General features: G+C 48.3%; 1 protein-coding gene across 12 annotated transcripts in view; it reads right to left on the bottom strand.

Annotated features, from left to right (window-relative positions):
- The window catches only part of SHANK2 (SH3 and multiple ankyrin repeat domains 2), a 285,477-nt gene that overhangs the window by 163,819 nt on the left and 95,891 nt on the right, over positions 1–25,767 (bottom strand). For 9 of the 12 annotated variants that reach the window (XM_064162990.1, XM_064162984.1, XM_064162986.1 and 6 more), the window contains 3 exons: positions 12,989–13,298; positions 7,837–8,006; positions 841–954 (listed from right to left, as the gene is read on the bottom strand). In XM_064162990.1, the coding sequence (XP_064019060.1) occupies positions 841–954; positions 7,837–8,006; positions 12,989–13,298 (594 nt within the window). Of the gene's footprint in view, positions 1–840; positions 955–7,836; positions 8,007–12,988; positions 13,299–17,061; positions 17,296–19,822; positions 19,879–25,767 lie in introns of those variants that run through there. The other 3 variants (XM_064162993.1, XM_064162996.1, XM_064162992.1) reach the window with 2 other exon arrangements.

Here is a 25,767-nt window from a genome sequence, read left to right as displayed (position 1 = left end):
CAGAGAAATGGGGTGGTAGGCACTCCTCAACCCCAGGGGTTTCGGTGGACCTTTCTCTTCCTTTTATTAGAGCAGAAGAGTGGAGATTCCTTGACGAAAGACACTTTGATTTTACTTGCTAGAACAATGGGTACAGGACACAGGTACAGTAAAGGAGACTTCTGTTCCCTTTGCCATCAGGGAGGATCTATATGGGACACCTCACTGGTGGATGCAGCCTCTAAAGGTTAGTAAAAGTTCCAAGGTTCCCTTCAGGGCCTCAAGCTGCACCAGGGCAGGTTTAGGCTGGAGGTTAGGAAGAAGTTCTTCACAGAGAGAGTGATTGGCATTGGAATGGGCTGTCCGGGGAGGTGGCGGAGGCCCCATCCCTGGAGATGTTTAAAAGGAGGCTTGGATGAGGCACTTAATGCCACGGTTTAGTTAATTAGAAAGTGCTGAGTGACAGGTTGGACTTGATAATCTTTCCAGCCTAGTTAGTTCTGTGATTCCTGGAGCAAGAGCCAGCTGCACTGCATGAGTGCCTGGCACTGGGGGGTGGCTGAGCACTCCTAACAACATCAGCTAATTCCCCTAAGCAGCCATAATGCCAGGCTGCAGGGCAGCAGCACAGCACAAAGCTCCACAACAAGGCTGCATGCAGCTCTGTGCCAAAGCTCATGAGAAGGACCACTTAGGCAGCAAAATCCCATCCCTAAACCCATCTTGGCTTTGTAACTCAGCAGCTGAGCTTTAATTCCCCAGCTTCTAGTATGGCACAAAGGTATTGTGTAACATGCAACTGCCTCTGCTGGGACAGACATTTGGCACTGTCAGCATTCAGTGGGAGCTTGAGCCAGTTACCTGCTTTGCTTTCACTTGGTTTACACTGGACCTCTTCAACGCATTCGGCAGGAAACCATCCAACATGGCCCCGGGTGCTGCCTTCCCAGAATCCACCTTCACCAATGCTCAGAACTAAATGGAGAGAGACATGGCAAACATCAGACTCCTCCTTCTTCTCCTCATACCAACATCATCCTTAGTTACAGAACACGGCCAGTAATAACTCAACATCGCCTTGGCAGAAGCAAACATTGTACAAGAACTCAAATGCTGGTACCCAAAAACATGGACACAGAGTAACCTTTAAATGTGGCCCACCCTGAGCAGCCTTCAGAACCTCTTCCCAAACTGATTTTTGTCACAAGTTTCTTTGTCCCTCACATAATTCATGATTTAATGGTTTGAGTACACAGGCAACACCAGCACATCCCACCAGAGATGCCTTTGGAAACACCTCCATGATTTGATTGGGTGAATGTGAACACAGCTCAGTCACACAACACAGATTCTTAGAGTCCATCTGTCCCTAAGCTCCCCTGAAGAAGCCTGTGGCAGCAGAAGCAGCGCTGCTCCGTTAGCTGTGTGCAGGCTGAGACAGCCTGGTTGACTGGCCCTGCTCAAAACCCAGGCTAATTAGCCTGAGCCCATCTCTCTGCTGACGTCTGCATATGGTTTTCAAGCCCTGGGATAATTCCTCTGCAGGGTATTCCCATGTGGTGGGAATATTGACTCGCTCAGAGCCACTCTGATGATCTCTAGCACAAGCACTCTTGGTGCTGTTAAAACCTACCCTATTGGGCATTAATCACAGTCCCTGACCCTGACTGCAATTGAATTCTGTATCAGGGCAACTGCTGTGACACAATGGCACTGCATTGGAACTTGATCTGCACTTGTAGAGAGCAGGATGAAATCAAATCAGTGACAGCTAATAAAAATAAATAAACCCTTGGTAACACTCAAGAGGGGCTAAGAAGCCTGGTTTGACACCCCAGGATCTGAAGAACTGGAGATTAAATGTGTACAGAGTTTTTCACTAATGCAATTCCAAGCTGTTTGGGTACTTCTTAACAGATATAGTTAATGGAAAAAGGAATCTGAAATCTGTCAGTTTTAAGTCTTTCAATGCAGCCAGATCAGAGATTCTTTAAGCTGCATTATTTACACACCGCTGTCAATAAGGATTAAATCCACTGAGGCAAAATCCTACACCCGAGGGTCCCCGCAACACTTCATCAAGCACCCTTCTAACATATATGAAGCAACCTACACCTGACCAGGTAGTTATGGGGCAGTGGGGGAGGATACTCAAGCTGGAAGACACCAACAACTCTACAGTGACACTTGAGCTGAATAAAAACTGTTTAGTGTGCCTTTTCCTCTAGTTGCCTAACACCTACTGATGTTATTAACACAAGCAGGAAATATTTTATCTCTACATTTAAATGCAGGCAAAGATGAAGAAAACAGACCTGTGATTTAGTTGTTGTCTTAATAAAATCAGCAATAAATATACATTTAGGGCCTAAAAATATGTTGCTAGACACCATTTGTTCTTGAAAATGTTTACAACCCCTGCACATTAACACACAAAGTCCCTCTGATAATTCCAGGTTGCACAAGATAGAAGCTTTTTAATCCACCCAATAAAAGCTGGGTACTCATCAGCTTCCATTGGAATGTTTTGCCCAGGGAGGTGGTGGAGTCACCATTCCTGGAGGTGTTCAAGAAAAGACTGGATGGAGCACTTAGTACCATGGTCCAGTTGGACACAGCTGGGTGCTAGGTTGGACTGGATGAGCTCGGAGGTCTCTTCCAACCTAGTTGATTCTGTGATTCCAATGCATGTTTAGAGCGTGTGAGATAAAGGGAAACTAGAGAAAGCTTATTTTCTAATGCATCCAGATACTATCGTTACTGTAGGACCACACTATGCATTGACTCAGCCTGGAATCACAGGAGTGAGGGCAGGGCTCCGGCCAAAAGAGATCCGCAAACACGAGCCGGCAGAAGATCCCCATGGTGAGGGGGCTGGGTGCTTTGGAGGAGAGTTTCCAGCACTGCATCTCAGCCCTGATTTCATTTCACAAACTGGCAAGATAGGGAGAACAAAACCTACTCAGAGATGGAGAAAGACTTCCCTAATTTGGTAGGTTATTAATCTGTCAGATCTGCTCTTTTGATGCTTCAAATTACATGGATGTTTCCATCTCCAAAAAGCACTTGCACCGCAAGGAGGAAGTCAGGTATTTGACGCCCAGAGAGCAACTGCTTGTGATTATGGTGGCAGCAGCTGATGAGAAAAACACATCAGGATGGGAAAAGAAATCTGCTTTGTAAGACTATTTGTGAATGCTAGGGGGAAAGTGACTACTGCAGAGCAAAACCAGTCCTGCTTTAGATCATCATCAGATGAATTATCGAATATTAGCAATTCCTGACAGCAAGAGCAAAGCAAGAACACAGACCCATTCTGGCTTCCAAATCCTTAATCAAGAGAGGCTGCCATGGCCCGAGATGAGAACAACAGGACTGGAGAGGATGTCCTTGTCCATCTCCCTGATGACAACCACAGGAAGGCCTCCAGCAGGAAAGCGACTGTGCCCCAGCTGCCAGGCAGCAAATGTTCTCATGCAGTCCCTGTCCAATCTGGAAGGGAAGCCTTTTCTACTGGAGCTCCATAGGCACTGCTTTCAGTGAAAAAGGAATTCTGGAGTTCTGGGAGCTCAGAGAACAAAAAGCAGGGAAATCACATAGACAGAAAGGAACTCTCACTTGTAAACCTCACATTTAACTCCCAGTTTTGCTTCCAAAGCAAACATGTGATCCAGCTGCCCCTTCCAGGGGTTCACCTCTCTGTAAGGCTACCTGCTCAGCTGCCTTAGCTACCTCTAGTTCAGTACCTGATTGTCTTTTGAGCAGGGCCTATTGGGACAGGACAGGGAACGATGGTTTGAACTAAGAGAAGGAGATTCAGACTACAGAGAAGGGATAAGTGTTTGATACTGGGGGTGGTGAAAGCCTGTCCCAGGTTGCTCGGGGAGGTGGGAGCTGCCCCATCCCTGGAACCATTGCAGGTCAGGTTGTTGGGGCTCTGAGCAACCTGCTCTGGCTGCAGATGTCCCTGCTGACTGCAGGGGAGTTGGTCCCTTCCAACCCAAACCCTTCTGTGACTTCATAATCGTTTATGTTATGGATTGAAATCAAACCAGGCAAGTCTGGAGACTCTAAGGCAGCAAAATGGAGCAATGAATCACAGTAAGATTAATACTCTCTTTCCACTGATTTCATCCTTCACATAAGAGAGTAGTGAATGCCCCTGCAAGCCCCTGCAGTTGAACTTTGCTGCCATCCTTACACAAGGTACAAAATGCTCCTGAAGAAACAAGCTCACATTTCTGAGGCTCTTTCCTCCCCAGTGCTTTATTTCCTAACCCAGCAAGCGCAAAGGCCTGGCAGACCAACTTTCCTTCTGCCCACAGGCTCTGGCTGCTGGCACTATCTTCAAGCACAGCAGGGGTTTAACAACTCTTCTTTTTCAGAATGCCTTACAAGCAGATTTCAGCAGGCATGGAGATGTTAGCAATATATTTGGGCTGCCCTCCTGGCAGAGATCATCCTGCAGTGAAAGCACTCTTGCAAGGGTCAAGCTTTCTACTGCAGGGAGCTACTGACTTTCTGCCTGCAACAGATGCCTGAGTCACTGCTAGTGGATTGCTGCCATCTTCCTGACCTTGCCGAATGTAGCTGAGAACAGACCTCAGGTGTGGCAAGCTCTTCTCAGACTTTTCCTGCACCAGAGGCACACGGGAAGGCTGAGTCTGGCAGAGCATATGCAAGCTACTGAAACAAGGCCCTGGTTTTCCAGAGGCTTACACCAGAGAATGTTTCATTACAGCAAGAGCTCAAGAAACTGAATATTCTCCAGAACTAGCCCTGCATTCTGTTTGTCTTCCAGATGAGAACCAGGAGATAGCAACACCAGGGCAGGCCACAAAAATCAGAGAGGAAAGTGAAAAAGCACAGTGGGAAGCCACAGCCAAACTGGACTGTGATGCAGGACCTGAAAATTGGGAGAAATAACTGGAAACGACATGGCAGCTGGAAACAGGGTAATAAAAACACAGACACCAACGAGAAAAGCAAAACTGTGAACGGGGCGAGACTGCCAAAGCTGTTCAGGTGTTTGAATCTGGATTTTCCTGCGTGGGGCAGTGAGGGAGAACTGCACACTTCAGGGACATTCCAATATAACACAGATGCTGAAAACAATTTGGATTGTTCTGCTCCTGCCTGGCCAGAGACTGGCTGCACCACACAGACTGGTACCCAGACCTCGCTCCTGTAAGCTCCCCAAGGTGTGCTGGTACAGATCTGAGTCACAGGACCTTCTGGATGGTCCTTCTGGGTTGCTTTATCTTCACAACCCAAAAAGCTGCCAATCTTTTCCTCACACAGAACTTTGGAGCATGGCACTGGCCCCATACACCTACATCCTGGTGTTCAAGAGGCCATTTGAGTTGCAGGGTAACAATTAAGCTCAGTAGCACTTTGCAGGTATCTCAGAGGGGTGCCTGGGCAGATGCGGTGCTATGCAGCTCTAGACAAGAAAGGAGGAAAGAAAGAAGCTTTGGAGGTTCTCAGTGAGGAAGAAGCTTGTCACACTTCATTTCTGTGCAAACACAGGACCAAGGCTGTTCTTGTGCAAGTGTAGAGACCAGATTTACTTTCACAACAGCCATGGCCCCTCCCTGGTGCATGGCTGCCAGCATGCATGACTAACCACTAAACATAAAGCAGGTGCTTTGGTCTAGGCTGCATAAGAGCCTATTCTTGCCAGACAGTGAGTGTACATTTTCCTTGGGCCTTGCCCATTCAGAGCTTTCTCTGAGCAGCTTCCTTGTTTCAGACACAGTGAACTCCTGTCTGTGAACACTGCTCAGGGCTTTAGAAAGGGCAAACCAATTTGCCTTGTCTTTGCCTGCCAAAGCCCATAGCAGCAGCAGTTTAGGAACTCTCCCCTCTCCATGGCTCTTCTAAATCTACCAAGTTAAAAAGAAAATTCATAAAAGCATTCCCCAACTAATCCCTTTCTCTAATATGCTGTCCTGGGCTTTTATCCCTGTAATAAATGCCTTGCTACATCTTCCTTCTGATTAGTCTCATGGGATGTACATGTGATGAGCATGCCCCAGGGTCAGACTCCCACTGCAAATGCCAGTAGCAGCTTGAATCCCCCAAAGCATGCAAGCAGTCAGTACTTCAGCATCAGCATTTCCAGAGCAGGTACAGAGAGGCAGATGAGAAAGCCAAAGCTTGTTTTCTTTCTTGAAAAGGTGAGGCTGAGCTGTTTCCAAAGGGAGGAAAACTTGAACACCACAGACTTTAACATCCTTCCATCTCCTCCAAGCACTGCACATTGCTAAACCCTGAGCAGGCACATGTGCCCCCAGGACACCCACATCTCAGTGCTGACCGGTGTGTAGTCTTGCTAAGCAAGGCTCTGGATGGCAGAAACTTATCCACTAGCAAGTGGAATTTCTGCTCAGGAAGAGAAGAGCAGCAGGAACTCCTTACAGCCAGTGGCTCTGCCACTCGCACAGCACATAGGTACTGAGGACTCCCAGAGCTCTAGTCTACTCCTGCACTTTTGAGTGATGCAGAGGGACCCTAGCAGCCCCTTGTACTGGAATAAGATTTGTACTCTCTATAGTTATGTCTTGACTGGAAGAGGGAGGTGAATCCAGATTTAACTGAGCCTGCATTTCTGTCACACACACTAAGTTTGTGTTTTCCATTTACTGTCACAAGAACTGAGAACCAAGAGCTCCTGGAGTAATTATTTTAGAATATTTAACTCATCCTTGACATTTAAATCTCTTATACTTGTGATATTTTTACATAATAGTCTCAAGTCCCCCTGTAAGCAAGCAGGCAGATACCAACTGCCCCTACAACCTGTTGCACTTCCTCCCTGCAGACATCAGTGGCTTTCCTAAGCTTAGCTTCTCTCCTTCATCATTGCATTTGAAATGGAATTTGCAAATGCTTTACCCTTAAGTGCAGCATTCTTCAGTTTCATGTCCTACACCTTCTGAAGGCTTGAGTTAACAAAAATTATTAAACCCACAAATGCTCCAGAAACAGCCATGTCTAAAAATAAAACCACAAAAACACCTTCTAACAGCCCTCTTTTTTTTCCACTCCCAACCACTGCTCGCAGGCTCAAGGGAGGAGATGTTTGAAGTTTTCCTTTGTGAGATAAGTAGTTTCAGTTGCAAGGAAATGTTCTGCTGCTTAAGACTTTTATTTAGGACATGGAATTCATTCCCTTTTGTTTGTTTTCCATAACTGATATTTGCTTTGTGTGGACTGAGAAGTCTTCTTATTTCGTGACCACTTGTACCTGGGAGTGCAAACCCACAGCTGGCACAGTGTGACAGTGCACCCTTGTGAAGGTCAAGCCTGTAATGCACTGCCCACTTCTTCAGCCATACCTGGGTGCATTTCGTGTCTGTAGAACACTAAGAAGAAGTTTGGCCTTGATTGCAATATATTCTTGGTTAGGAAGAGTGCCAGGGGACAGAGATCACAAATGCAGTGTCACACTTCTCCCCAGAATGCTTACAGTAGGTTCAACCTACCTGCCCACCCTGTCAGGAGGGGACTTTTTCTACTTAACTTGAGAAAAGGGCTTGAAACAGACTCGGCCTTACCCGTTTCCTGCCTGAGCTGCTGACATGGTTACAACCTTTTAAAGCCCTGGGGTTGTCTTTCTGCAATGACTGCAGAAGCAAATTAGGAGCTGTGTGTAAAATGCTGCTGTTACTGCACATACATTGGGAATCTCAGTAGCACTCTGAAGTCAGTTACAGGTAGAATGGCAGCTAAATGTGCATTGCTTGCAAACCAGCTCTAGCAGCAAAGTACCCCTCAAAGAAACAGATGCAGGGAAGCATTTCTGCCAGACAGATTGAATTTCCACCCAGTGGAAGAAAATGCTGTCACACTCACCTTTGACTCTGTCTCCTTTGTGGAGATGTATTTCCCCTTCTCCTTGAGGCTGATATGGCTTTACAACAATAAAAAGTCTTCCAGGTACAGCACTGTAAAGCTTGCGTTTGGGACCCTGATAATCCAAGGCAGACAGAGAATCCTTGTTGGCACCGGGACTGTAAACAGCACTGGAATTGAAACCAGGAAACATTAACTGGTTACTTGAAGCAGACAAAGTCAATCATTTACCATCCCATCAGCAGAATTCAATTAAGCAGTGAATAACTTCATTGTCTTCCAGTGAGCCATCTCCCCCTGCACACAGGGTTTAACTTCAACACGCTCATCACAAACCACTCTCAATGTCCACCTGATCACAATGGCTCAGCACATGACATGAGGCTGGCCGTGACTCTGCTCACTGAACTTGCACACCTGCAGTCTCAAGCTGTGCCAGAGGAGGTTCAGGCTGGTTGTTAGGAAGAGGTTCTTCCCAGAGAGAGCGATTGGCATTGGAATGGGCTGCCCAGGGAGGTGGTGGAGTCGCCATCCCTGGAGGTGTTCAAGCAAAGCCTGGCTGGGGCACTTAGTGCCATGGTCTGGTTGGTGGGATAGGGCTGGGTGCTAGGTGGGCTGGATGAGCTTGGAGCTCTCTTTCCAACCTGAATGATTCTATGACTCCAATAAACTTGCAATACACTGCTAGTGACAGGGCAGGAAGAAATGGCCTCATGTTGCCCCAGGGGAGGTCTAGGTTGACCACGAGGAACAATTTATTTCCCAGAAAGACTGTCAAGGTCTGAGATAGACTACCCAGGGCAGTGGTGGGGAGGGGGTTAAAAGCTGCAGAAATGTGATGCTGGGGAACACGGTTTGGTGGTGGACTTAGTAGGGATGGGTTAACAGTTAGACTCCATGACCTTAAGAGTCTTTTCTGACCTTAACCATTCTGTTATTCTAACATTCAAATTTAAAACAGAAAAACAAAAAAACAAAACCAACCAAACCAAACTCCACCAAAACCACTAAACCCCAAACTCATAAAAACTGGAAGTCCCCTGACAGGAAAAGTCCAAAACCAGAAAGCACTCATGAGAAAGAAGAACATTCCTAAGGATTTATAGGCAAAAGACACTGCACCGTAGGAAGAAGAAAGATTTCACTTCTATTTAGTGGTGTCAGGTAAGGAAATATCTCAAACTGCTCGAAGCAAAATGAAATCCAAAGGCTGGAGTTCACTGTTTCTTCAATTGTTCCTTACCAAAAGAGCAGCCAATAAGGCCCCCAGTGCAGGTGAGGGAGAAGCAGTCTGATGAAAAGCCAAACACAGTGGATCTTTTCCATCAGGAGGACTTCCCTTTTCCTGCAGCAAGAACAGCCTCCCCCGTTCACCTTGCTCTGTTCTTCTGTCGCTGTGAGCAGGTGCTCACAGAGATAAGCCACAGTTAGAGCTTCAGAGTCAGTTCTGATTGTATGCCTGGGATGGAGTTTGCACCAGAAACCTCAGCCAGCTCTCAGTTGCTTAAAGGAAGAGAAGAAAAGATGATGCGAAGGTTTCAGGGGCTTTTGCTCCATTCCTTTTTCCTCACAGGTGAAGAAACAAGTCATCACCCTAAAAAAATCCAGCTCTCTGAACTCACTGCACATTCCATTTCCTCCTGTCTCAAGCAGCAGCCATCCACAGTGTGACACCCCAAGCATCCCCTTTAGCTCCTACCCTAGAAGACACATCCAATCTTAAAAGAGCAAGAAGAAATGGCACAGTTAACCTTCCTGCTGGGCGCATCACTTCTCAAGAGCCAGGCCTACCCACAGAAATCAGGGCTGCACCTTGGGACACACAACTCCTTGAAAGAGGAGCTTTCCCCTCCTCCCCAGCTTGGACTCTCAGCCCAGCAAGTCCCTTGCTGTGAAGGAGCAAGAGGAGGATGTGGAGATTTCAGCAGTGTGACCTCTTTCTCTGTCACCCAGAAGAATGCAGCCATCCTGGCTGAGGCTCTGCTCATGCCTCCTTCCACTAAGCACCACGGGATAAATCCTACAGGAAGATGCCAGCTCTGGGGCCTCCCTCAGCCCCCTTCCCAAAACAGCTTGGTATGGAAAGCAGCCTCGTGAGAAGATGAACACCCGAACCACACTGGTGGTAAAGATCCCATGGATCCCTTCCAGCATGGCTTTCCAGCCCCTTTCCACCATGCAACCCCCACCAACTTCATTAACCCTTTGTCATACTCTGACCTTCTCCATTAATCTACGACATCTGGCTGCTTCTGCTGCAAAAGCCAATCTAGTGCTGCGTCAGAAAGGGCTTTTCCATCTGAGCAGAGCAGCAGCCTCATGGGGGATGTACTCTCTACAAGTTAATAAGCAGAGGCAGCAACAATTCCCACCTTTAGCTGGCAGAGAGTAGGTGGCCCTGCAGCTAAGCTGTGAGGACAGCGTCACGGAAGGCGCCATGCGTGCCCGCGACCAGGAAAGGCAAGGCTGGAGGGAAAACTACTATAAACAGTCCTTTTAGTTATCTTTACACTCAGAGAGCCTCCAAGCTCTCTTTTCAGTGCTTGCCCACACTCTGCTGGCGACGGCAAGAGGAGAGCCTGCAGCGGGGCGGCAGCTTCAGGAGCTGTGACACTGAGGCACGAGGAGAAAGGTCAGCGTTTGCCTTCCACAAAATTCCAGGCATTAAACCGGTCCCTGCTCTGATGGCAGCTGCTTTTCAAGATCATGTGCTGTCAGGAAGGGAAGAGGAGAGTGGCTGAATAAAGTCAAAGCAAATCACTGTTTGCTTGTTCAAAAAAAACACAAAGTAAGTCTTTAATTCCCACCTTCTCCAAAGGATATTTTTCTGTGGCCAGGATTTGGAGGCCAGCTGATGAAAAGGCACTTTTTGTCCCTTCCAGCCACAACAGTCATTGACTCTAAGGCCGATCCCCCAACTTGGGTGGCACCATCACTATCCAGTGGAATATGAGGACTCCCCTATGGCCTCAGAGCTGCTGCAGGGGAGGGTTAGGTTGGATATAAGGTAAAATTTCTTTACTGCACGAGTGGTCAGGCACTGGAACAGGCTGCCCAGGGAGGTGGTGGAGTCCCCGTCCCTGGAGGGGTTCAAGGAAGGCATGGCCGTGGCACTCAGGGACGCGGTTTGATGGCCATGGTGGTGCTGGGTTGCTGGTTGGACTCAGTGATCTCAGAGGTCCTTTCCAACCTTGGTGACTCTACGATTCATCTTCTGAGAAGCACCTCACAGCCATGTCCCCACCTAACAGAAGCCTCATTACAGACAACCTGGTTTTAAGCTGATACAGGTCACACTGAGAAAGTGTCACCCAAATGAGGTTTTACTGCAATTACAGGACACAGGCAAGAGGACTTTGCTCTGGTGCATAAAACCACTGGCATAAGACATTTGTGTGCTCCTTCCAGCACTTCTTACACTTCAGCCTCTCCTTGCAGTGCAGAGTATCTCCACTCTGCAGCAGCACTGCTACCATTGCACACGGAGCTTGTCAGCTTGGCTGCCTACAGCCAAGGAGAGAACAACGAGCAAGGCAGCAGGTGACAGCTGCCACTATATGATGTCCTGTGTCTCTGACTTGATCAAGTCAGTGCCTGTTACACCTACAACTGACAAAGAGAAGCCAGCAGCTGCATTTCTCAGCACTGCTCATCTCTTTTTCTGCTCAGCAGCCCTGCACTTCGACCCCTCATCCCAGTCCAGCTCCATCACCAGCATGCTTGACAAATGCAGTTCCTGAGCCCTCCGCAGAGCTGATTTGGGAACGCCTATGCACAAGGCACTGGCCTCACAGAGCCGAAGCCTTTGTTTGTGATAAAACCTTCAACACAATTCTCTGCTTTATTATTTCACCATACCGGCAAGACTCTAGTCAGGATTTGCTCTCCAGTGGGACGTAGCTGGAGGATATTTGCAGAGTGCCTGCTAAGTCACATGTGGAACTCAAGAGGGAAAAAAGAGCAGCAAAGTCAGAGGGAACGCAAAGCCCTGCAGCAAGGACAGTCACGACAGAAGTCTGTGACATCTTTCACTACCACTGAAGAAGCCCCTTTTGCTCCCAGCCAGCCTCCTGCGCAGCCCCATTTGTTATTCCTTCTGTTTCACTCTGATTCAACACACACCTATGGAACAGAGAACTTAACCAGCCTCTGCCTTATCACCTGTGAGCAGCTCTAACACAGGTTTCAGGCATGACAAATAGTTTCGTGAAGGGACCGAATAACTCAGAAGCATTTCACTTTGCTGCTATATGCAATCATTGTTTCAGCTATTAAAAGACCTAGAGAACTGGCACCTTGATTTGGAAGTGCAAACTCAGTGCTAAGTCACTGCCGAGCTCTGCTGAGCTTCAAAGTCTGCCTGGCTGCTGGAGCTCTGGGATGCAATTCTCTGAGGCACAAAGAGTGTGGCCAGCAGGTCAACAGAGGTCATTCTCCCCCCTGCTCTGCCCTGGCAAGGCTGCACCTAGAGCTTTGTGACCAGTTCCGGACTCCCCAGCTCAAGAGGGACAGAGAACTACTGGAGAGAGCACAACAGAAAGCCACCAGGATGATTAGAGGACTGGAGCACCTCTCTTTACAATGAGAGTCTGAGAGACCTGGGGCTGCCTAGCCTGGAGAAGAGCAGCCTGAGAGGGGATCTGATCAATGCAGATAAATATCCGTAAGGTAGAGGTCACGAGGATGGGGCTGGGCTCTTTTCGTGGTCGCTGTGATAGGAAAAGGGGCAACAGGCACCGATTAGAATCCAGGAAGTTTCACTTGAACTTAAGGGAAAACTTCTTTCTTTTGGGGGTGCTGGAGCCCTGGAGCAGGCTGTCCAGAGAGGCTGTGAAGCCTCTTCCTCCTCTGGAGAGGATTCCAAAGCCATGTGGGCACATTACCTTACCTACGTAAGCCTGCATTAGCAGAGGGGTTGGGCTGGATGATCTCTAGAGGTTCCTTCCAGCTGCTGCCATTCTACCTGGCCACTGGCTTTGACTGGAGCTTCCACTTCAAATACCCACACTTGAGCATGTCCCACTGCCTGGCAGATTTCCTTACTCTGCACACTATAGAGTGCAAAACAGGCACAAAACCAACAGCAAAAGGACAGGGCAGCAAGCACGATGACATTAGGGCCATCTCCTGCTGTACACACTCAAGAAGTCACCTGATGTGCCTGTGCTGCTGTCGCCTGGCATCGTCTCCCAGCCTGTTGAGGGATGGGGAGCGGCTCCTGGAGGACGCAGTGTAGCTGCCCACAGTTTTTACAGTTCCATTAGGATTATTCTGCATCTGTTGAAGCAGGTGAGGTGAAAGGCTGCGATGTGAAGAAGCAGAGGAGGAGGCTGACCACTCGGGGAGGTTGTTGATGTTCAGATTGTTGTCGCTGTTGGAACGCAGCAAGATCCGAGGTGCTGCCAAGGTGCTTGGAGGTCTCCGTCTCCTGTTTGAGTAGGTGGGAGCCTCCCTGAAGGGCACTGTGTAAAGAAAGAGATCCAGGGTAATCTCAGATGATTTCATCATTCCTCTGCGTTTACCACCCCATAAAAAGATCTAGCAGCATATGGCACTGACTCTTCTGCAGACACAGACACTCTGCCTTGGCTGCACAGCTAACCAAATTCACTCTGTACAGCTCCATTAAACCGAGAACAACAGAGCAACAGCAACCCGCTTGCTGGCTTTAATCAAGAGCTGGGCACCACCAGTGCCACCAGTCTGCTCAGCAGTCTGAAGGAGGGGCTGGGAAACAGGAAACACCTCCTCAATGCCCAGTTTGAGCCTCAGGAAGTTCACACTCATGCTGTGTTGCTGTGTTTAATCAGAAACCCACTGAAAAGCAGCAGACCCTTTTAGACCTTATGGTGGCCTTTCAGTACTTAAAGGGTCCTGTATAAAAGCTAGGTCATACCTTTGAGCAGAGCCTGCTAGGACAGGAGAAGCAGTGATGGTTTGAAGCTATTTTATACTAGACAGGATGAAATCTTTCACACTGAGGATGGCCAAACACTGGCCCAGGTTGCCCAGTGAGGTGGGAGACATCTCATCCCTGGAGCCATTCCAGGTCAAGTCCAAGCAACCTGATCTAGTTGCAGACGTCCCTGCTGACTGCAGGGAGCACCGAACTAGCTGAACTTTAAATGCCTCTTCCAAGTCAAACCAGTCTGGGATTCTATGATTTCTGATGTTTAAGCTTCTAGCTTCCTTCTCCTATTTGCACTCAAATCAGGAGGATTTTATTCCATTGCAAGTTCAGGTTGAACCTGGATTCTGGAGTGCTAACAATCACCTTATGCCCACCTTCCAGGTTAAAAAATGAGGACACAGACTCTTCTCCTGGCAGAACTCTATTACACTGCTATAATCCCCAGGCATTCCTCTCTTTCTAATCTAGGCACTTCTACTGCCTCTATTACTGCTGGATGTAGAACATCTCACCCGAGGGGAACAGAGCGGCTCAGCCACATGCGGTGTCCCAGGGAGGACAGGATGGCATCCACAGGCTGCAGCACACTGCTCAGTGAACCAGCCACAACAGAAAAGCAAAGCAAGGGCAACACAAGTGTCAGCCCAGCCAGAGTGCCCATCCTGTCACCAGCGCTCCTGCAGCCACGCCAGCACTGCCACAAGCGGACGCTGCATATTCCAGAGCTCCTTTTCTCACTCCAGAGGGTCAGAGTCCCAGGTTCAACTCAAGAGGCAAATTTCCTGCAGAAGGCCCCCAGCTGTCCCTAGATGTGGTAGCAATTCCTGCCCATAAGGTAATAAAAGATCTGACCCCGAAATCCCCTGCTTGCCTCGCTCCTCATTCGTGGACCCTCCCATTCATTTCTTTCAGAGGAACTGGTGGGGTCACAGGATTTAAGCCCAGATGCTCCTATTTACACCTGAAGAGGCACAGCAGTCCCACTAACAAAAGGCAGCCCAGCATTATTAATCCCAGGAGTTACTGAGCTGTTGCAACTCTCACAACATTCTGAAGAAAGAAATCAATCCCTATTTCAGCTGGGAAAGAAGCCCCACAAAATGACCATACCAGGGGTGCCAGAGATGTCTGCTCACTCAGTACCCTTCAAAACCACACAAACCCTGGGGTGTGACAAAGTCTGGCACAAGGTGTAAGCAAATAAATTCACAGAAATATCAATGGCCACAGGAATCAATCTCCTTGCCTTGAAACAAGCCTTTCAGTGAGAGAACAGAGCAAACCCTGAGATTTCAGAGCAGAACTGGAAGCACATTTGTAACACGAAGACGGAACTGCAGGCTGACAGAATTTTCACCAGAATTGGAGATTTTGCTTATTTTTCCAATAACAGCCTTTGTCATTTTAATAAGCTGAAACTTCCCCTGGTACCTAGCTAACTCCACCAGACCAGGCAGCCGAGAGCAGCGTGCACGACAAAAGTCATGTCCAGAACACTTCATCTGAAACTGGGCTGAAATAAGGGAAGGGCTCTTTGAAAACTGTTAAAGGGGACAAGGCACAAGAGCCCAGCATTTCTGCTGGAAACTGGCAGAAGCTCCATCTAATTCTCAGCATGTTCCAAGCTTTTCATCTTTCACTTCTTTTTTAAGGTCTCCCAGCAGCAGAGTGTGTCACCAAAAACACCTCAGTGCTTCCAATGTCACCGTGAGTGCCCTGGTTAGTACCAGTTTAAAGCAAACTTGGGGCACTTTCACCCAGCACTGACAGTCCCAGACCCCTAGACTGATATATGGGACATGCAGCCCTGCCACTGCTGGGTTTCTGACACCCAGGATACAGCTCCAGAAATCATTTCACTGCAGACAGGGATGTCCCCCAGCTCCAACAAAGCAGAACGGCTACTGGAACCATTTCAGCCCAGGAGCAGCACACCAAGCTGCATATAGGGCACATTTTGCACGTTCAGGTTTGCTCCCTGAAGGCCTAACAACCTTCCCCTAGGTCAGCACAGTTTGTAAAAGTTGGCTCTGACCCTCAGATTTTTATTTTTCCTGAAGTTACACTGGCAGCACCCCATCAGCCTCCCACGGCTGCCAGCCAGACTGACGAAACCAAACATCGGCAGCATCCTGGGGCTGTTTGCTGTGACTCTGGAGGGGCTGGTGGGATGCCTGCTGGTGGGAGAGGGAAGGGGCACGAGAGTGACAGAAGGGACAGAGAACTGCTGTGCGTGGTGAGAATGGAGGCTGGGTGAGGCACTTAGTGCCACGGTCTAGTTAATTAGAAGGGTTAGGTGCTAGGTTGGACTCAATAATCCTAGAAGTGTTTTCCGACCTGCTTAATTCTGTGATGGCTTTTAGCAAACACCTGGCACATCCATTCCTGCTGCAAACCAGAGGTGTTCTGCATGCATACATGAGCAGGCACCAGGTCAAACGGACTCCCTCTGCCTTACATACCCCAGAGGGACTTCACATGACCATTTGGGAGTCAGCTTTTGCTTTGCTATTCATGTTCTGCTCTTAAGGAGAGAGCTACAAGCAAAATTAGCCTTCACTACAGAAAATAAACAGGACAGGGGACAACTAATTCCACCAATCGACATGTGTCTAACACAATTCTTTTATAGAAAGAGCTAAAAATAAGCATTTCCCAGCCTTAAGTGATTAATATTCCACCCAACTGTCTCTTATCCCCAGCACTCTGCACATTGTAAGTGGGTGGATATTTTTTTAGCTGCTTCCTAGACCCATTATTTGTATTATTTTCACAATTAAAAATCCCCCAAACTACAACAGCAAATGGTGAAATGCAAAGTCCATGCTTTAAGTCTTGCTGGATATTGCTTTTCCTTCATTATTTCCTCCTGCTCAGAACTGTTAGCAAAACTGTGGCAAAACTTGTCTGGGAAAAACGCTTGATACAAAATGACAGGAAAATGCCTGAACTCATTCAATGTCCCTCAAGTTCAAAATTCCCATCCCTGGAAGCACAGCTGAAATTGAATCCTTCCTTCAGCTCTCAGACCTCTACTCCTGGCAATTCAGCAGCATTCCCTGACAAAATTCGCCTAGGAAATGCTTCCAACGCATTTCTGCAGAAACCAAACCGTTTTGTTACAACTACTTGACTCTCCAGAGGAAAAAAACACTACTGTGAATAAACTCACATCCAGCCTTAACACAAAATATTGTAAGTATCTACAGAAAAATTCGCAGGAATTAATTCTAGAGTCCCCAAGCCAATCATGTTAAATGTACACGAGCAAACAGCAGTCTGAAACATCAAAGTGTTCTGCTTTCATTGCTTACCTTCTTTCTTTGTGAAGGCATTTAACAGAGACTTCATTTTCCCTTTTTACTTTAGCAGCAATCCCCTCATTACATAACCTTTCCTGGGAAGAAAGAGGCAAAACCCAAACCAAAACAAAAAACCAAATTCAATCAACCCAAACTAGCCAATTTCTGCGTGGTGAGGCTGCCTGCACCCTGAGAGGAGCAGCAGGCTCCTGGGCACTGTGGAGCCGCCAGCATAGCCGGGCATGCAGTACCCAGCGTTCCGGTGACAAAGCCCACCCCACATTCTGTCTGTCAGCTGGGAGCCAACTGTGCACAGACTGGAGCTGCTCAAAAAAAAAAAAACGAGAAGCGAGTCCCATCTCGCTCTGTGCTCGGCGCTCGTCATGGGAACGGCAGCGCCCGCGCCCGCGCCGCGCAGGCGATGCTCCCGCGGGCGCGGCGCTGCCCAGCAGCCGGCGGAGCCGCCCAGCAGCCGGCGGAGCCGCGGGGGCTTCCGAGGGGCCGACAACTCCCCTGGCAAAGGGCAGGGCGGAACGAGGTGGGAAAGAGCAGCACTCCACGGGCTGCGAGTGGGGGCAGGAAAACCCCGGCAGTGCCCGGAGTTGCTGTGCAGGTGCACGGAGCTTTCCCACTCGCGCAGTGCAAAGGCTTCCGGAGACCTGCTCTTCGACGGTGATTTGCCTTTCCCCATTGCTTCGCACTTTGCCATTTCCCCCTCTGCTTTCTGCCATCTCTTTTTCTTGCTTTTTGTAATTTCTCTGGGGGTTTTGCCATCTTTTTCTCTGCTGTCTGTCGTTTCTTTTCTCTCCCCTTTTTCTTTGCTTGCCTTTTTTTTTTTTTTTTTTTTTTTTTTGGCTATTTATTAGTTTTTCCATTTCTTTTTTTCTTCTTTGTTTTCACATCTGTGGTTTGGGCTGGGTATTTTTGCAGTTTAGTTGCACACTTCCCGCAGTAATCCAAAGACCCAATTTGAGGATGAGCACAAATCGCACCGAGCTTTACACAATAACCACACCAAAACCAGATGCAGTCCTACCACTAAACAGACTACCTTAACATGCCCTGTATTCCAGCCTGAAAGAGATGAGAGACAGGCACAATTATTTTCTACTCCCCTCCCACTGTACTGGAGTAAAGCAGGATTTCTCTCTGCACAAGGTAACAATTCTGACCAAGCTTTTTGTTGAGTTCAGCACAGATGGCAGAGGATAAAGGATGTAAGTGTCAAAGTACTAATTCTGAACAAAATTTCGACAGCTAGCTGTGCCAGGCAGTGCCACCCTGCTTCCAGAGGAAGAGCAAACAGCTAAACCAGGCAGAGAGGAAGCAAGGGGGAGGTGCTAACAATTCTAAGCATAACTAGCGAAATGTAAGAGAGAAAGGCTCCAAAGAGGAAATTCTCCCTTTCAAATGAAAGAGTAACCTCCACTACAAAACTGCCTTCAAAGGGTATAAACTACATGGCAGTTAATAAATATCCCTTCCATTTCAGACATCACTGCTGGCACATCTATTTTGAAAATTAGGTCTTTCCCTTGCTAAAAAACCTGCTTCAAGAGAGGCAGAAAATAAATGACTTAAATTAATTTAAGCTCTATGTGCATAATGATCCCACATTTAACACCAGAAAGAATGAGCAGGCACAAACAAATCAAACCATTTAAAGCTAATTCAACGCTCCGGTGCTTACATAGTCACTCATTTATGAAGCAATACTTCTCTAAGTTCATGTAATCATTTCACACATTGGCTCAATTCATTTTTAAAGCAACTGTTCTGAGCAGGTGGAAATCTTACTAGAGGAAATGTTGGACACATGTGGCCATCAATTAACATCTTTGGTTGACAAGAAGAAATTACTTCCTGACTTTGAGAAGACGCAAAGCTCCCTAAAGAATGAACTGATGCTGCTAACTCACAAATCTGTGCATTCATTCCCTCCCCAAGAGCCACTGTTGCCTCCAGAACAAGAACAGCTCCCCTAGAACCACCATGCCACCAACTTGGAGCATGAAACATTACTCATAGTGTCATACAATGGGTTGGGTTGTAAGGGGGCTCAAAGATCATCCAGCTCCAACAACCTGCCATGGGCATCAACACCTCCCACTAGCCCAGGCTGCCCAAGGCCCTGTCCAGCCTGACCTCTGTGCCACTACTCTCTGCACTACTTTTTCTGCTATCTCACTTCAGTCCCCCAATGACATTTGGAGCTACAAATACCAAAGGAATTCTCATTCACAAACCCCTTGCAGACATCCATTGTGCTGATCTCAGCCCACAGCATGTGAAGGCTCAGGGATCCTACTCCAAAACCTCACTTTTTGTGTGTGTCTCTGCTTTGACAGCCCCACGGGGAGTGACAGCAGTGACTTTCACAGTAGTAGTTCCTGAAATCATCACAAAAGAGACTGAAATCCTAATTTTTGCTTACAGATGTGGCTGAGACAGCCTTTTCTAAAAGCTAGGCAGGCACTAAGTGCTTGCATTTAGCAAAGCAAAGTGATCCTTACATGGTAAGGGCTCGGGCTCCCCTAAGCTCCAGGCACTGCTGAAATGCCCGTGGAGCCCCCAGGAAGAGTATCTTCATCTTGCACAGTGCAGGACAGCATAGTTACTGGTGATGCAGAGCACAGGTTGATCCCTGCATCCTTCCAGAGGAGCACGACCCAGAAGAAAATCCCAGCCTCCCTCTGCTCAGCTCTGTGCTTTAGGAACCACAACCCCCGTGATAGAAAGGAGGTGCAGGCCAAGTATTCACTGACTCACTCACCGACTTTTCCATTAAGGCTGGAAAAGACTTCGGTTGTGCTCATTCATGTCTGTTCATATCCAGTAACAGAACCAGAGGCCACTGTAGTCAATCAAAATCAGTCCCAGAAGTTAGTATTTTTATTAGATTCTGCAGCATGTCATCAGCTAGGGGGTTCTAGTCAGTGCTACAAAAACAACAAATATATTAAAGGCACTTGAAATTATTGAGTTTCAAGGCAAGCACAGGAACTCTTCCTGATCTACACCAGCAGAGACATCACCTGCGGAGTAATCATTTCCTTCCATTTAACTGCCTGTCTCTTCCCCGGTGCAGGAAGCTCCATGCAGAGCCCACTGCACTGAGCACTACTGCACAGCAGGAAAAGCTGACAGCCAAGCAAGTCAGGGCACTGCTGCAGACACAGGGTGGGATTTGATTTTCTTTTTCGGTCATTTTCTTTAATAGTTTCTTTGAATTTATTTTATCCAAATTCCTAAAATCTGTGGGGTTAAGAAGTTAAAAAAATAAACCATTCCATCAGCTTCCATCCTTTCATGAAAGATCTTCTGCAGTGGCATTATTAGCTGGGGATGAAAACCTGAAACTTGACTGTGCCAGGACACAACAGTAACGTAACCCTCAGGCCATTAGAGGCCATAACCCAAAACCCATGAAGACCTTTCCAAGCAGAAGTGAGGGAAGGTCTGTCTGCCTCTCAGGAAAAGGTGTGTGAGCTGTGCTTGGGGATGTCTCTGAGCACAGGCCACCTCACACCCAACTCAAACCACAGGCTCTCAGGCTGGGTTTGATTAGCTTTGCTCTGCACATTTGTGACAACAGGCAACTCGATTTCACAGCTGCTCTTACTGCTCCTCAGCACCACAGCTATGAAACCCCTCCAGGGATGGGGACTCCACCACTTCCCTGGGCAGCCTGGGCCAGGGCTTGACAGCCCTTTACAGGAAGAAATTTCTCCTAATGTCCAACCTAAACATTCTCTGATGCAGCTTGAGGCCATTTCCTCTTGTCTCATCACTGGCTCCTTGAGAGAAGAAACCAATGCCCACCTCACCCCAGCCTCCTTCCAAGGGAGATGTAGAAAGCCAGAATGCCTCCCCCCTCCCTTCTCCAGGCTGCTCTTGAGGATCTGTTTTCTGGCACTAAAATACCTTTAGAAAAAGCATCAAATTACCTGTTCAAATCTACACCCTTAATTGTCCCACTCAGACACCCCTAAAAGCAGGGGCTCCTCAGGTAGCAGCAGAGCACAGCTATGATTGCCATGCTTTATTCTTTGCTCACCCTGGAGTTCTTGCCAGAAAAATCCCTTTAGCTTGTACACTGAGCCAGAGCTCTGTTATAAATACAGCTCCTATAGCATGTGCAAATGCATTGCTCTCCACTACGAAACAGGCTTCCTGTATGCTATGGCACCAAATGGAGTTAGACAAGAAAAGACAGATTCAAATATAGACTGCAAAGCACAAAAAGATGCTGGGGGGATGGGAACTAATCTAGGTTGGTGCAGTGTTTCTGGATTACTTACTGCTTCCAGGGTGCTCAGGAGCACAGGCAGCAGTGACAGGAATCCACCTGAGAGGAAGAACGAAACCTATTTCACAAAGCAAAGGGGGCTGGTGGGGGCGTGGTTGTTAGTCTAAGGAGTTCGCTCAGAAACCTGAAGTCAGAGCAGCAATGAGAAGCATCTGAGCACAAACAGATGATGCTCAAGCAGCCCAGCCTTATCTGACCTAGCACCGGTTTCTCTCACCACCGTTAGCACCTTCTATACCACCCAGGAGTGCTCGTTAGCAGCCGCTGGGCAGTCAGTCCAAGCCTGCAGGATGGAGTGGGGGCAGGAGGCTGTGTGGAGCGAAGGATGGCAGAGGGCTGGCTCAGCAACAGATGGCAGGAGTTATCAATTAGAAACCCACAAAAAGCAGTGCAAGTTCTGCAGCCATGTGCCAGACATCCCTTCCGTCACCTGGCATCTCTGTTACGCTGCCATCCCCGGCCTTGCTCTCTGTGACAAGGGCCAGTCTCACTCTGCTCTCACAAGGAGCCTTCACCGAGCCTGCTTTCAAAACAAGACAAGAAGCTAGAACGGCTTCATGAGGGAGCTCCGTGTGTGGAGGAGTGAACCAGCCACTGCTGGGCTCTCAGCTCTGCTGCAAACGCTCCACACAGCTCCTGCTGTTAGAATGATGTCAATAACTAAGAACGTGAGGTGCCTGGGGGTACGTTTCAAAGGAGTCGAGTGGAGAGCTGCCACACATAAAGAAGCTTTGAATCGTGGGAAACAAAACCCAGCCCTTGCCCCTTGCAGCAGTCACCCAGATCTGCCCGCGGCAGTAAGGCAGGGAGGTTCAGAGCTGCCTGCTCTGCAGCAAGAGGCACAGCTGGACAGCTTGACTTTCAGGTGCTTACACAACACCAAGAGGAGACAGAGAACCTTTTAGTTAGATCCCACTTAAAAACTACTCAGCGGTGCTTAAAACTTACGTGCCAGAAGAAACGTCTGGAATGGCTCCGACAGAAGGCGCCGGGCGCACAGCCGAAGGCGCCGGGCGCACAGCCGAAGGCGCCGGGCGCACAGCCGAAGGCGCCGGGCGCACAGCCGAAGGCGCCGGGCGCACAGCCGAAGGCGCCGGGCGCACAGCCGAAGGCGCCGGGCGCACAGCCGAAGGCGCCGGGCGCACAGCCGAAGGCGCCGGGCGCACAGCCGAAGGCGCCGGGCGCACAGCCGAAGGCGCCGGGCGCACAGCCGAAGGCGCCGGGCGCACAGCCGAAGGCGCCGGGCGCACAGCCGAAGGCGCCGGGCGCACAGCCGAAGGCGCCGGGCGCACAGCCGAAGGCGCCGGGCGCACACACGGCAATGCATGGGAGCCCAATGGCCACGGAGGCCTCTGTTCAGAAAAGGATCTTAGGAGGCTCACTGCGGCAACACCCACAGGCTGCTGCTGCAGCGGTACACAAACGCAGAGCAGCATTCACCTGAGAACAAAAAACAGCCCTCATCCCCGAGGATGAGAAGCTGCTTTGGAGGTGCCTAAGCCATCTGGGCCGGGGATGCAGGCAGAAGTGGAACAATGGAAGGTTAAAAGGTGAGGAAATGGAAGCCTTTGGTTTTGTGTAGAAGGCTGAAGTGAGGCCAGTGACGAGGCAGATGTCTTGCAAGCAGCATCTTGGAGAGAGAGAAAAGCAAATGCAATGAGGGAACGCTGCAAGAGCTGCAGGAGAAATGTAAAGCCCGATTGAAATCCAACAGCAACGTGGAAGAAAACAGCTGCTGGAACAAAAACTATGCAGCTTACGTTCGGCCCAACACTATTCTGCTACATCAAAAAGCAACTCATCCAAACACCCCCTCCAATCCTGCAATGTTCTCCCTCAGCCAGAGAGGAACCCAAGGCCACAGCTGACAAAGGCTTCTCCAAGTTTCATACTGCTGCAGAATCCACAGCCCCACATTTCTATTAGGCATGTCTGCAACATCCAGTCTGACTCTAATACAAATAGCTCCAGTACATATTTTATCTATCTTCTAGACATGCATGCACCCAGCCACCAAGTCATTTCCTGATGGTTGTGAAGACAAGGAAAGAGAAAACCTTTTACAAAGCAGACAGTTACTGTGAAGCCATCGAGAAGTGGCAGTGGGTGAGTTGCAGAAGATAAACCACAACGATATCCGGTTTAAATGGCTCCTTTAAACAGGGACTGGGCTGATTTCAAGGTCCGTTTTCATGCTGGAACATGATTTAGTGGCCAAAGCAGCACTGGGTTGGTACTGGATTTGATGACCGTGGTGGATCAGGAACTTCCCACCACCGTAACTGAAATTTACTGGACCAGCTCAGACTGTATGGCAGTAAGCTAAAGCTGTTTCCAGCAAAGCTGCATTTGTGAGCACATATGCACAATATATTCACTATTATATACAAACTAGAAATAACATAGAAACCCAACCTCCCTCCCAGACAAAGAAAGTGCCCAGAAGGGGCTCAAAGCCACCTCCTCTTTCTCCCTCTACCTTCCCAGACAGGCACACAAAACTAACCAGCAAAGCTTTGTTACGTGTTAGTGGAGAGATAATTAGAGCAGAACCAAGGAAAGGCAGAAGGAAGCTGCATCCCAGGACAGAGTGAGACAAATAGTTTACTTTTTGGCTTTTCATCCCTCTCAGCAAACCACTGAAGGATATAAACTTCTTCATTGTTTTCTTTTTACAACCAATGATCTAATTTCTCTCACCAAAATATTCCAATTAGCCTCAAAGCAGCACAACGATCTTGGACATCTTCCCTAATGAGTCTATGACTCTGTGATTCATCAGCAAGGAGAACTCACTCAGAATCATTCATCTTCATGCTCCAATGGGCTATTAGCAAATGGCTACTCAGCAGCGTCATTGAAGCAAGAGATTAACAACTTGTATGATGTCTGGAGAGGAAGAGTTGTTTAGCTCAGACTATCAGCTCAAACTGAAAGCATCAGAGTGTGAACGCCCGAAGCGGCATTCTTTCGTCTCCAACAAGAAGCCAAAAATACAAATCAGACGTGTTTCTATCCCACTACAAATTGTTCTGCACTTCAAACAAGCTTCTGAAAGGATGGTGCCATTTTCTCTGCTAATAATGCACCAGGAAACCTAGTCCTGATGCAGCACCACTCAGAAGCACTGAGCAATGCAACAAATCTATTCCATGCTTTGCACTGTAGATCCACTGGGCTGGGGGAAATGCCACTTAACATCAGGGGTCTGCACATGTCTCAGCACACAAAGTTTACACTGCAAATTAATAAATCAGTCAAAGAAATAACCACGTAGGCTGTGTCATTCCGAGAGAGAGCATTTCCTGGCTGGTAGCTCCTGCAGAGAGAGATGCCTGATCCTTCTTTTAAAGTCTGACACTGATGGGCTTTGGATGCAGCACCCAAAATGGTGGGTTCCAGTCCAATGCTGCAGAGGAGAGCAAAGACAAATGAAACTACAGAAGATGCTAGCGAAAACAAGAACAGCAGTTCTGGACTGCATGCTGCCTCTGTGTTCTGGTGTTGTGCAGGAAACAATCTCATTTTGCTTTTGTGTAGCTTGCCTCCTACCAAAAGCTCTCAGAGAATTTCTTAACTCATTATCTTGTTCCAGGCTTTATTCAGTGATTTGATTTCACTGCTTTAATCTAAGTGTGAACCTCTTTAGTAAATAGTGGGACAAAGCATCTGTGCCTCCCAAAGTGTTGGTGGATCACGTCAGTTTTATTTAGAACACGACTTTCATCACTGAAAAGTGTAGACTGCTCACAACTAGGGGGTTTGGGAGAATGACACCACACCACCACAGCAGAAGTAACAAGAAGACTGGACTTGTGAAGAAGTTATAAAATACATAAGCAGCCACAGTGGCCACATGGGTTTCAGAGGCACTGAAGACATTCATTTGTGCTGCTTTAGGTGTCAGTCACTTGGATCCAGTTCCTCAGGCTTATCTACCAGCACTGCTCCCTCAGCACACTGGCTCTGAAATGCATCCTCTCTGCTCTGGCAACATTCTGCAGCACCCATACAGACCTAAATCACAATGTGAGGTGCATAAGGATGAAGGAGGGCACCTACTGTGAATGACAGAACTGCAGAGTGATGGCTGCTGAGGGGACCCTGCAGGCCGCCCAGCCCAACCCACTGCCAGAGCAGGTTCACAGGATGCTGCCCAGGTGGGTTTTGAGTGACTCCAGAAACTCCACCACCTCTCTGGGCAACCTGCTCCAGTGCTCCACCACCCTCAAAGTAAACAAGTTCCTGCTCACGTTGAGGTGGAACTTTCTACGTTCCAGCTTGTGCCTCTTGCCCTGTCACTGGGGACCACTGAGAAAAGCCTGGCCCCATCCTCCTGACAGCCACCCTGTAAAGTATTTACAAGCATTGATGAGTTCCCTTCTGAGTCTCCTCTTCAGGCTAAACAG

This window comes from Pogoniulus pusillus, chromosome 24 (genome assembly GCF_015220805.1).
Source record: "Pogoniulus pusillus isolate bPogPus1 chromosome 24, bPogPus1.pri, whole genome shotgun sequence".
Lineage (NCBI taxonomy): Eukaryota > Metazoa > Chordata > Aves > Piciformes > Lybiidae > Pogoniulus > Pogoniulus pusillus.
The sequence above is the reverse complement of the archived record's forward strand: the minus strand, read 5'-3'. Positions and strand labels throughout refer to the sequence as shown.